This window comes from Moschus berezovskii, chromosome 22, assembly GCF_049115385.1.
Source record: "Moschus berezovskii isolate FMDL1 chromosome 22, NW_MosBer_1.0, whole genome shotgun sequence".
NCBI lineage: Eukaryota > Metazoa > Chordata > Mammalia > Artiodactyla > Moschidae > Moschus > Moschus berezovskii.
In genome coordinates, this window is record NC_142481.1 from 34,015,084 (window position 1) to 34,028,898 (window position 13,815).

The 13,815-nt window shown below is 35.5% G+C and overlaps 1 protein-coding gene across 1 annotated transcript in view; it reads left to right on the forward strand.

The window, feature by feature from the left end:
- The window catches only part of CDH8 (cadherin 8), a 381,309-nt gene extending 370,463 nt beyond the window's left edge, over nucleotides 1-10,846 (forward strand). Inside the window, exons 10-11 of the mRNA XM_055412624.2 lie at nucleotides 8,455-8,706; nucleotides 10,123-10,846. Of these exons, the coding sequence (XP_055268599.1) occupies nucleotides 8,455-8,706; nucleotides 10,123-10,616 (746 nt within the window). The 3' untranslated portion in view covers nucleotides 10,617-10,846. The remainder of the gene's footprint in view (nucleotides 1-8,454; nucleotides 8,707-10,122) is intronic.
- The last annotated feature ends 2,969 nt before the right edge of the window (nucleotides 10,847-13,815 follow it).

Below are 13,815 nucleotides of genomic sequence, written 5' to 3' on the forward strand. Positions count from 1 at the left end.
TATAATTCTCTATGACAAAATAATATGAATGGAAATAAATATGAGCCCCACACAATATGGCTAATGATTACTTGCTTATTCATTTATTCAGCAAATATTTGCTGAGTATTCATTATGCATCTTAAATTGGTTATTTGTTACTTGGAAGTTCCCTAGTTCATTTCTGTATCCCCAGTGGTCTATCATATCCCCATTATGACAACATTTTTTGTGATGAGTGTTTTGATGAAATTGAAAAGGTTTTTAGAAGATTATATAACTAATTTTTCTGGGGAGATTGGGGACGACTAGTAAAGGAAATTTTCCCCAAAGAAGTGATATTGAAGCACAGACATAAAGATTGCCTAAATATTAATAATTCAAATTAGGGCTAAGGAGGGATAGAGAGATTATCAGGCATAAAAAAGAGCAAGTATAAAAGCCCTGAAGACAGAAGATGCTTAACTCAGAAAAGACCAGGAGGTCTAGAACAAAGAAAGAAAGAAGAGAGAGAAGACCAAATAAATGTAGGTTAAACAATGTGACTAATGTTGTTATAAGCATCTTTGTTCTGCGCCAAGTCCTGTGCTGGAGACAGAGAAGAGCTGTGACAAAGGCTAGTTTCCCTCAAGGAGCTTAGAGTCTAGCAAGATAATACACAAATGTATTGAATATTATCTATTTGTCTCTATAAAGTCAAAACTATTGAACAAAACTTCTAAGAACTTAACTTTAAGATGGCTGCCTTTGTTACAGCTTCTAGCAATTTCCCGTAAAATTATAACAAGTGTTTTGGAATAACACAGTGGCAAAACTAAGAACATAAGTAACTTTTTTAAAATGTATTTATTTATTTATTTGTCTGTGCCAAGTCTTAGTTGTAGCATGTGGGATCTATTTCCCTGACCAGGGATTGAACCTGGGCCCCTTGCATTGGGAGCACAGAGTCTTAACCACTGGACCACCAGGAAGTCCTCAAGTAGCTATTTTTATTCAGAATTATTCTGTTGTCAAAATCTGAAAGAAATTTCATACATAATGGCATAATTGCAATGTGCTATCTGAAAGCAAACAAGTCTATGCACCTACTGTTTATCTGGTCCTTTCTTTACTATTTATTTAGTGTATACCTTGTATTACTCAGACAAGGAGAAAGGAACCCAACTATACCACTACTTAGGCATATTGTCATTTTAAGTGTTTCTGGTGCTATTAGTCCATCTTAACACCCTTTCATGATCTTTCCTTCAATAGTTGGTCATAAACAGAAACAAATGGGTGTGGAGTATGAAGCAAGGTTCTGAAAATGGAGTCATTCATCTTCCTTGGTATAAGGCTCATAAGCTAAACATTATAAAAGGATGAGGGAACAAGAAAATCCCTAACTGAGAAAATACTAGGGAATATTCCACCTATTGAGAGTATCAGAGAACTAGGTGATAAGGTTGTTGTGTTTCTATCTCAAGGCAACACAGCTGCACTAGATGGGTAGCAGCTGGACACTAATCTATCCAGCTGGACATTAGTCCACACTAGAGAATTTAAGAGTCCACTTTCTTCTTAAATAAATCTTGACACAATATTGTTTTATATTTATCAAACTCTGTAACTATATACTCAACTTCAAGAGATGTAATTAAAAAAAATCATTAGTTATGTGTCTATGGACTTGCAGTGATCATTTCATCTTTTTTGTTTCATATATTTTCCAGTTTTATAAAATGTCTGTGTTTTCTCTGATAAGTCATTATCAAGGTATTATCCTCTTACATGTGTTATGCTCAAAAAGAAAAAAAATGCAGTAAATATAATTAAGATAAGAAGCCATAGGATAGAGCAGGTTAAGTTTCCAAGACAACAAAATGATATAAAATGGAAATGCATCTACATATGAAGGACTCTAATGAAGGTTTTAAATAACATAATAATATAACTGAAGCCAAGTTTAGAGGTAGTGAACAGTTAAGTCCTTGATATGACTACTTTCCCCCTTTACATTGTTGTGAAGAAAATAAATGAAAGAAAAAATTAAATTGAAAAAAATTAGAGTACACTTTTATAAACAGTGTCTTCAAATAAGCACCATCAATTATCTTACTTAATGCTGAAAGTCAAAAGTTATTTTCTCTTTTTTTAATATCAAGAACAAGGTACAGGTGTGTACCATAATTTCTTATACTAAAAATTGTATTTGAGATTCTTGTTAGTATGTAAGATAGGAGAAAATTCATATAGGCCTTAACCTGGTAATGAAGTGAAGTGAAGTCACTCAGTCGTGTCCGACTCTTTGCGACCCCATGGACTGTAGCCTACCAGGCTCCTCAGTCCATGGGATTTTCCAGGCAAGAGTACTGGAGTGGGTTGCCATTTCCTTCTCCTGGGGATCTTCCTGACTCAGGGATCGAACCCGGATCTCCTGCATTGTAGGCAGACACTTTACCATCTGAGCTACCAGGGAAGCCCCTAACCTGATAAGTATCCCTCTAAGCACTGATATAGCTACATCCATTAAAGTTTGATTGATTGCATTTTCACTTATGTTGTCTCATTTTTAAAAAATTTTCCTTTTGATCTTTTTATTAAGTCTTTGGTTATTGAGGAATGCATTGTTTAATTTCCACATATTTGTGAGTTTCCTCCAATTATTTTCTATTATTTATATCTAATTTCATTCCATTATAGTCAGAGAATGCATTTTGTATTATTTATGTCCTTTTAAATTTATGGAGGTTCATTTTATGGCCTAGCCTATGATACATGATGCAGAATGTTCCATGTGTACTTGATAAGAATATTCTGTTGCTTTTGGGTGGAGTATTCTATTAATATGTTAGGTATAGTGGATTCATACTGTTATTCAAATCTTCTATTGCTTATTTACTTCTGACTAGTTGTTTTATCCATTACTGAAAGTATAATTTTGGGATACCAAATCATTACTTTTGAAATCTTAGTTATTATATGCTCAACAATATGTTATGTATGCACAGTTTATAAAACAGATGCTTTTTAAAAGTTAAGAAAAGAGAAAAACTATGCATTTATACTGTCTTCTATAACTACATAATTACTTATCCTGATGTTGTTTTTAGTGTGGAGTTGAATTACCATCTGGGGTTATTTGTTATTTGCTTTCAGTCTGAAGAACTTCCTCTCTTGTTTCTTTTAAGACATGTCTTCTGGTGACAAATTCCCTCAATTTTTTGTTTATCCGGGAATATCTCTATTTCATTTTTTTTGAAAGACAGTTTTGCTGAATATATGATTCTGGGTTGAAAGTTTTTGATTTGAGCATTTTAAATGTACTAACCTTCTTCTTGGGTCCACTGTTTCTACAAAAATTCACTTGATCTTATTGAGGTTCCCTCGGAAGTGATGAGTCAACTTTCTCTTGCTTTCAGAATATTCTTCTTGTCTTTTAGTTTCAGTGTTTTTTCTGTCTCTTTGTGAGTGTCTTTGTGTTTACCTTGATTTTTGTTGGTTTCTCAATGTGGAAACTAATGTTTCCAAAAAGTTTTGAAGTTTTCCAGTCGTATTTTTTTCTTTTCCTTTCTTTGTCTCCTTGTATTTTCATTGCAGGTATATTGGTGTACTTAATTTTGTCCCATATATTTCTAGGGCTCTATTCATTTTTCTTTTTTTCCCCTATGTACTTCAGTTTGCAAAATTTCTATTGATCTATCTCCAAGTTCACTAATGCTTTCTTTTGCCAATTCAGATTTACAGTTTAGCTACTGTAAATTTTCATTAAGTTATTGTACTTTTCAACGCCATAGCTTCCCTTAAGTTCTTTTAAAAAAATAATGTCTATCTCTTTATTTATATTCTCTACAATATGAGATTGCCATCATGCCTCTGTTTCTTTCTTTAATGGTTTATTGTGTTTATTGTAGTTCATTGAACACATTTACAATGGTTTCTTAGCAGTCTTGGTTTAACCTGATTTTTGTTTGCTCTCATGGAGCAAACCTGTTCCCACCTGCTTCCCACCTCCCATCCCTACCCCCAGTTTATGGGTCATGCTTTCTTGTTTTTTTGAATGTCTTAAATAAACTGGACATTTTTAGAGAATATATTATAATAACTCTGGATATTGACCCTTCAGCCAAGGCATGTTATTGCAATTTGTTCATTTATTTGTTTAGTAACTGGCTGGATTATTTTAGTGAGGTCTGTTTTCCCTCTACAATGTAAAGCCTCTGATGTTTTACCTCAGGGGATCCCAGCCTTGGGTTTGCCCACAGTCACCAGCAATGGCAGTGGTTTTGGCAGAGTTCTCTCTTTCCTTGACTACACCCAAGTTGTCAAATTTCACTAGTTGCCAGATGCTTTCTGTATTGTTTTTAATTCAGAAATCATCTAAATTGTTCTATAGACTAATCCAACCAAATCGGGGCTCCTTCAGAAGGGTGTTTCCCTCAGTGTTTCAGAATTGTTCTGACCCAGGCAGGCTCCTCTCTAGCTCTTTTCTAGTTTCTAGATTCCTAGCTTCTCTGCTTCTCAACTGAGGCAAAACTTTGAGCCATTGGCTTTGAAGCTGAGTTGGAGACTATTCTGTTTTTCCCTGAGTGACACCTCTACTTTAGGAGCTGAGCACTTAACATGAGGAGACTATTCTGTTTTTCCCTGAGTGACACCTCTACTTTAGGAGCTGAGCACTTAACATGAGGGTACAGTAGCCTCAAGTCTTTTTGGCTTGGCTCTCCCAGTGTGAAACCACTGTCATAATTCAGGGCAAGCACAACTGAAGCCCTGTATTCCCTGTGAAGTCTTGCCAAGGTAGAGCCTCTGCTGCCCAAGTAGGGGCAGCAAGGAAGAAAGGAACCCTGCCTTGTCCACACCGACTCAGAATCTAGTCCGTCAATAGGTAGCTAGGAGCAGGGTGAGAACTGGTGACACTGCCCTGCAACTGCTAGCTGTGGCAGGGAGGAAACTCTGTGTTCTTGGCTGAACCAGTTTGGCGTACACTTTCCACCTCACAGAGCCGAGAAAAGGGGTGAAGAAGCTAGCTACCAGGTTCTGGTTGAAACACCATACTCAAGTCATTCCTACCAGGTTTTACTACACTTCCTGAATAAATGTTTTTTCTGTTTAGTGCCCTTCTCCAGAATTAGTTCCAGAGATGTTAGTTTGCTTAAATTTTATTTTATAAATTTTATAAACTGTAATTCCAGTTCCACTGTGGAATTCCCCACATTATCATGCTCTTCATATGTATCTCTGTGTTGAGATATATGCTTATAAGTAAAAAAAAAAAAAATGTTTTAAAGGGTGACTGAAATTAAATCCAACATATAAAAGTTATGTTTTATACACTAGCAACAATGAGATGAAAATATAATATTAAAAAGGTAATAAGTACTAAAGCAACTATATATGTATATATATAATACTAAGTGTAATGAAATATGTGAAAATCTCTTGCAGCTAAAATAAAAACATTTTAACATAAATTAAAATAAAACACAGTCTTGATATAGAAGGCTAAAGGTGTCAATTCTCTTAATTTATTTACATCTTAATATAATTTCAAATAAAACTCTTACAGGAATGTTCATAGAACTTGGTAATCTATTCTGTATTTGTCAGAGATTTGCAAATAAGCAGGAATAACTGAAATATTCCTAAGGAAGAATATAATAGGATAAACAAACATCATGATTTATTATAAATTTTTCACACATAGAAAGCATAGTATTGATACAAGATTAGAAAAACAGAGCACTGGAACATAATAGAAAGTCTAAAAGGATGAAGATACACAAAGTTTTGATTTGTGAGAACTGAGAATTGAATGTTAGTGGGTAAGAGATAAATTACTCCACAGTTAACCTTGGGAAAATCAATGATCAGTACAGAAAAATAGCGATACCATACAATTGCTTTAATGTAAAAGGCAACATTATGAAAAGTAATTTTTATGTAACTAATAACTTAAAAAATAAGACTAAATTAGTAATCATTAAAGAGACTGATAAAATTGACTACACTGAGATTAAAATTTTAATAAAATGAAAAGGCATCATATGTTTTAAAGAAATAAAGCAGAACTTTATTGAACATATTTGCAACAGACAATTTAAAAGAAATATGTATTTCAAATACGTGAATTTGAAGTATGTGAAACTGCAAATATTCAATGGGTTTTTTGGGTGTAAAATAATGACAATTCAATTTAGCCTAATAAAATAATTAATAATAAATGTAAATACCAACTGAAAATATGGTAAAAATATTAATAGGCAAAGAGGCAATTGACTTTGCCTGGAGGTAGCAGGTGAAAGTTATCATAAATGACCCATGAACTTCCTTTACTTAGTCAATAATTTTCTTTGTATAGAAAGAGAGCAACATATGCAGATACCAGGAATAATAAAAGAAAAAAATAAGTATGAGTTAGGTCTAAGACCCATCAATGCTTTTCTAAGTAATAAAGGAGATAGCTTTGTTCTTGCTGCAGTTTCTAAATTATCATTATAGATTGTTTAAAGAGAGACTATGCAAAGATAGTTTTTCATGTAAATAATGTTAACCACAAAAAGACAAAAGCCTCCATTGTAATTTCATTAACTGCATCTTGAAGAACAATTCCCATCTTCTGTTTTGAACTATGGTATATGAAATCATCCTCAAATATTCCTTGTACTAATTAACTGTACTCAAACTTGTCTCACACTTTCTGGAAATATAACACACACAGCTATATATTTGGCATCTGTTTTGAGATAATGTTCTCCTGCTTTTAGCTTACTGGCATTTCCTTCTATGTCATGGAAATAAAGATTACTAGATCATTTGGAATATCACTGCTTACTTCCACTAGAGACCTCTTTTCACTTTTCAAATTACTAAATAATGAGACACAATCAGAAATAACTTAGAAAAAAAATGTTAACTCAGTTTTTTTCTCTCTAACTGCTTACCATCAAGACACTGTAGATCTGCATATATCTTAAACAAAGCAAAGAAATATATAATTAATACATTTATTTTAGTAAATGTCTGTCACATTTTTTGAATTCTGGTATTGGCTTCCCTGGTGGCTCAGATGGTAAAGAATCCACCTGCAATGCAGGAGACCTGGGTTCGATCCCTGGAGGAGGGCATGGCAACCCACTCCACTAATCTTTCCTGGAGAATCCCCATGGACAGGGGAAACTGGTGAGCTATAGTCCATGGGGTTGCAAAGAGTAAGACACAACTGAGCAACTAAACACAGCATAGCACAGCACATTGTATTATATGATACAGAAGATTTAACACATTTACATAAAAATCATTTGAGTGGAATATCTGTTCATGTATTTGAGTATTCTAGAAATCACTGGGACATTTATGACCAGGAACTGTACAACAATGGTTTGGAATGTCTGCCTTAAAATGCAACAATGAGGCAGACAAATATTCTGGGGTCTGCAAACGCCAATATTTGAAAAAATCCCACTGAAATAATCATTTTGCCCAAATAGTACTGCACACATTAATCAAAGTTACATTTATTTGTTTTTGGCTTGAATATTAGTAAGAAATAATCATGTTCCCATCTAAATAGTCCTATGTCTTTCATTAATTGAAATGAGAAAACAGACTAAAAAAAAAAATATATATATATATATATATTATATACATATATAACTACATTTCATGACATAGGGATGAATGTCAACAAAAAGTTGGGGGTGAAATTCATTTTGGGAGTGAAATTTTGAGATTCATAGGGCTACCATGGGACCAATCACTTCTCACTAGTCAGTTCTACTTTGAACTGAAGTATGCCCTTAAGTGTCCTTAAGCTCCAGATAAACAGTATACATTTCCATATAATTTATACATGAAAAATGGATCACCTGCTCCTATGACTTCTCATTTAATTCTTATTTGTGTAACCACTACAGGTCTTCTCTACAGAATTTTAAAATATGTGGCATATCTCCTCCAATTGGCAGTAAATTGGACTTTTGTTGTGTCTTAATGTAAATGCTCTAGAGCATAAATGACTCTTTTTATATTAATAGGTACCTGTGGGAATCAAGTGTGTTGTTTTGTATGCCATACTGTCATAAAGTTTATCTTGTAACACAAAGCTTTTCAAATATGGCTTTCAAATGTGGTGAAATTATAGTCTAGTTGGCACTGTCAGGATAAAGAACATTAAACTTATTTATGGGGACTTCGGGAAATTTGTGTTCTATAAAAGGACACTTGAAGATTATTTTTGCAAGAGAAATCCGTTGCATTTACAAGGTGAGGGTAAAACTCCATTAGTTTATCCTGAGGCTATCGTCACTGAACCTGTTAGGGTGTGTACGGTCCGTGCCAATTGGGAAAATGGGAGGAGGGAATAAGAAGAGAGCATGAGTGGTTCAGTGGAGTTGGGATTGTCATGAAGACTGCAGATTTATGAACTAGAAAAACAAGTGTTGTTCAGGCAGCCATTTTGAAACGATGCAAACTATTTTAATTTTCATTTTCCAGATAATTCCCTCAGCATTTTGGCAAAGCATAATGGATTCAACCGCCAGAAGCAAGAAGTCTATCTTTTGCCAATCATAATCAGTGACAGTGGGAATCCTCCTCTGAGCAGCACTAGCACCTTGACCATCCGGGTCTGTGGCTGTAGCAGTGATGGCGTTGTCCAGTCTTGTAATGTTGAAGCTTATGTACTTCCGATTGGACTCAGTATGGGCGCCTTAATAGCCATATTAGCATGCATCATTTTGCTGCTAGGTATGTACTTTCTTCATAGCCTAATGGTCATCATTTTTCTGGTTCATAAATGACTGTAAATAAGGACAGAAAATCCTAACTCGACCTAGAAAATCCTAGTCAACATTCTTTGAAAGAAAAACTCTTTTCCACTTTCCAAGCTTTGAGGTCACCAAGAGGGAAAAAAAAAAGATTGTAACAGTAAATGTCCAGTTGGAGAGAAATGTTCATTGCCTTTTTCAATTCCATCACCCGTGAAAAGATAAACTATGAATAATGGTGGTGCAAGTGGGGATGGACCTTTATGTGGTTACAACAGCAACTGTTATATAAAAAGACCCGCAGAGCTTCTGATGCACACCAGTTTACTTCAAGAGGAGCCTCTCATATGTCCAAAATACTCTTATCTAAACAGCATATGGATTGGGTTGCTGAATCCATCCAATCACAAAATTTGGTGAGATAAGATGAAAGCAAACAAGCAAACAAATAAATACCTTTTCCTCAAAATTGCATTGTGTTTCTCAGATAGTTTTCTTGATACTAAAATCAAATTAAGATGAAGATTACAAATTAAGAAAATGTTTTTGTAACTTTTCTGCTAAAGAATTCAGTTACAAAATTGAGATTAGACAGTAAGAAGACACACAAAAGGGAAGTTATTCATACATCTTATCCTGCCCTTGGAAAAAGGTTATGTCAGTTACTACCTTCCTGGTTACATCAGTTCTGCTCACCCAGTACCTTGTATTAAGCATCATTTCCTTCCATATTTTATGCCATTAGCCCAAGTTATTTGGCTGATCTGGCAAGCTTTTTTTTTTTAATGCATTCCTCTCCCTATCCCCACCTTTAGTTCTACTTTACCAAGTAGATGAAAGCTAGCATTTTCACACAAGAGAAGTTGCCCATTCAAAGCTGACATTCATCTTAATATAGCACTTTGTCTGAATGAACATTATTTTATTGGAAACAGTCTTGAAGAACTGATTAGAAAAACACAAAACATACTCGATATGATCTATTCAGCTCCTTTTTCTTTATAGAAGAGAGGCACGGAGTCAAAAAATATTGAACGACCTGCCCAAGACACACAGCAAGTTAATCATGCTATCTGTGCTGTTTCAAATTCTGTGTCATTCACTCCTGAACTCCCTCTGGTATTAAATGTAGCCTTCACCATGAATAGAGGCAAACTTGTTAGTTTAACCCAGCTTCTTCATCACCATTCAATAAATAGAAGCAACCTAGAATAATATTCACTCAAAATTCAGTGCCCATACTTCAGAAAGGGGTTCCACTTAATTCCCAAATGAATGCATGAACGTTACATGTTCATACGTTTTTAAATAATGCCCCTTGCTCAGCATACACCATGTGTTTCTTATGAAATTATATGTCTGTCTGGCTGATTGTTGTTTTGTGTTTTTCCTACAGTCATCGTGGTGCTGTTTGTGACTCTGCGGCGACACAAAAACGAGCCACTCATCATCAAAGACGACGAAGACGTGAGAGAAAACATCATTCGCTATGATGACGAAGGAGGCGGGGAAGAAGACACAGAGGCTTTTGACATTGCAACTTTACAAAACCCAGATGGAATCAATGGATTTTTACCCCGTAAAGATATTAAACCAGATTTGCAGTTTATGCCGAGGCAAGGGCTTGCGCCAGTTCCGAACGGTGTTGATGTGGATGAATTTATAAACGTGCGGCTACATGAGGCGGATAATGACCCCACAGCCCCGCCATATGATTCCATTCAGATTTATGGCTATGAAGGCAGAGGGTCCGTGGCCGGCTCCCTCAGCTCCTTGGAGTCCACCACCTCAGACTCGGACCAGAATTTTGACTACCTCAGTGACTGGGGTCCCCGCTTTAAGAGACTGGGCGAACTCTACTCTGTCGGTGAAAGTGACAAAGAAACTTGACAGTGGATTATTAAAAATAAATCAAAGGGAACTGAACATTCTGTAATATTCTAGGGTCACTCCCCTTAGATACAACCAATGTGGCTATTTGTTTTAGAGGCAAGTTTAGGACCAATCATCTATAAACTCAACTACATTTTCCTGTTGAACCAAAAAGTTAATAATAAAAATAAAAAAGTATATGTTAGGAGGTTATAAATCTTGTGGAGTGTGAATTAAAGTATGTGGAGTGTCTAGAAGTCTTTGGATATTTGATATTTACCTGACCACCAGAGACAAAGATTGGGATCCTGGCTCCTCCTTAGAGGAATAGCATATAAAGAGGAAAAAATCAAAATTAAAAAGGTGCTTTCTTAGAAAAATGGACCTGCGAGATATTTGCTGCTGATATGTGTCTTCTGCGAGGATTTTTATAAATGCAAATGGTTTTTTCCCCTTCACCTGTAAGGATCCCGCCACTAATGATAAAGCAATACTTGGTCTGCTGTACATTCTGACTTTTTGGAGTTTTGGGAGGCCTCCTAGATTACATGGTACGCTGACCACACATTGTACATAATTGTTGGCCCCACTCATCAGAGATGGAATAGCATCTTTAAATATTGTGTCGAGCCTTAAAATATTCATGTTTGTAATCCATTCCAGGGTGGGGACTGCCAGCTCAGTGGTGGGAGGAGAGAAATCTCATTCGAATGGGCCTGTTCTCTGGAACCAGGATTACTCTTTCCCTCCAGTTCACCTTCTCCCACAAGGACACAAAGAGAAACTGTGTCATACAGTGGACTACATAAGAGGCAGATGGTTTTACTGCTAGCGCGTGAATTTATTTGTTTAATCCTCGAAATAAATATTTTATTGATGTCCATTAATGCTTTTATTTATTAAGGTTGGTAATTTATAGATTAAGGGACTATATGAAAAAAAACTAAATTATATCCATTAATAATCCTTTAGATTGTTTTATATAAATATATATACAATAAATGTTTAATACATGTACATTTTGAAGAGATGAGTATGGCAGGCAATATTATCAAAGGGAAGCTAATAGTCTCTTTAGAGTAGAAAGTGTTATTGTGACTGGTGATGGCAGGAACAGCATTTTCCCAGAGAAACTTTTGGACTGTTTTCTATTTTGTTCATAATCCTAGTATTTGGTGTTTTTACAACAAGCACAAACATCTGAAAGTATATTGATTCATGTGAATATTTAAACTCTAGACTTTTAGATATCTACATAATGCCCTGCCCAATAAACATGCTTCAAGTTGACCCCACTGTTTTAGAGCAGGAACTGGTTTGTACATAATTTTACTGCTTCTGTTTTTAGCACTTCTCTCCCTGATCTTCATGATGATGCACAGAACGTCTTAGACTCCAAAACAGAACTGCACTAGAAGATGTGAGCATATTCAATTTGTAATGCAAACCTGCCATTTAGGAGTAGAAAATGTATGATAAAACTCAAGTACTACATGCAGATCATTTTAATTTTCTACTTTGCTTTAATGCAATATTGTTTATTTACTCCATGTATTGTATTCAGAGAAACTCCTGTATTGTTTCCTACTTTGTGAAATATATTTTTATAAATACCTTTGTTGTCATCACTTTTTTTTCCCAATCAGATGGAGATTGATTAACAGAGTCATCAACTCTAACTAGAATTCTAGAATGTTCAACAAAACCATCCCATGGATCACTTTTTATTTTAAGGGTCTTTATTATAAAGAACCAGAAATAAGAAATGGCTTGGTGATGATCACGCAGGAAGATACCAACTGGGACATTAAAGGAACATGGGCAGGAACATGGTATATGTTAAGGCTAGTTCAGCTCAGCTAGTTGGGGTCCTCCTGGAAACAAGTGCTAAAGCAGAGTTAGGAGTAAAAGGTAAAATAAAGAAAACAGGATTGTGCGGGGAACTTTTTCAGACAAGGATGCAGATTTTAAAACGTCAAAGTGAGGAGATTAAGAAGCAGGATTTGGCAAGAGAATCTTAGACTGCAATGCAGATCTGACAAACTTTTGTCAGACAAATAGGGAGTTCTGAGGGGATCCCGTGAGAGGAATCTCTCATCGGGCAAAAACAGCCTCCAGTTCCCCTGACACCTCAGTCATCGGCTTGGGGTTGCCTGAGAGAAGCAGGGCTTTAGCTGGAAATCCAAAGGCATCGAATTCTGGATTGACTACATGTTTAAATAGGGTTAAATAAAAATGTTTAAATAGGGTTTTCCTGATGGTTCAAACGGTAAAGAATCCGCCTGCAATGTGGGAGACCTGGCTTCAATCCCTGGGTTGGGAAGATCCCCTGGAGGAGGGCATGGCAACCCACTCCAGTATTCTTGCCTGGAGAATCCCACGGACAGAGACGCCTGGCAGGCTACATTCCGTGGGATCGCAAAGAGTTGGACATGACAGATCAACTAAAATGTTTAAACATTACACTTAGAATTTACAACCTCCCAGTGCTCAGCAACTTAACTGACCCCTTACTGAATTTCTTTGCCTGAGAATAGTTTATCTTTAATACTTATCATGTTGACTATTGAATTCTTTTTCTTGAGGTCAAAATGATGACCTAAAGTGACTTTCAAATACACTAGGACTTGGCACAGTAACTAAAACAAATAGTAAATGTAGATCATTAATAGTAGTCACAGTAGTAACCAAAATTAATATTTTAATGATGTCACACATTCTAGCCCAATGTGTGGACTAAATTACTACTTCAGTTATCTCTTGCATACTAGACTCATTTCTAGTGTACTTTTCAGTGAAATGGCATAGGTTACAGGCACATAAACGTGTCTAACAAAAATTACACTATTTTTCAGGAATATAATATCCATATCCTCAGATCTTGCCAATTAATAAGATAATCTTCATAGGGTGATTTTCATGGGCAGGAGATATTATTTGGTATACAGGTTTTTCAATCTTATCTCTAAATTTACTTTGCCCAAGAAGAGAGAAAGAAAGTGTGGTTTTATTGTTGCTTTTCTTTGCCACTATTATGCTGACTCTTTGAGCTTAAAAGCCCTTTTATGGTTTTATAATATGGGATCAAGTAAATTATACCATATTCATATAAGGCTGAACTACACTTTTAGAGTACCCCAAATGGTACTCAGTTGTATCCACCTGACAATTCAGGAGAGATGGGTTCTATCCCTGGGTTGGGAAGATCACCTGGAGG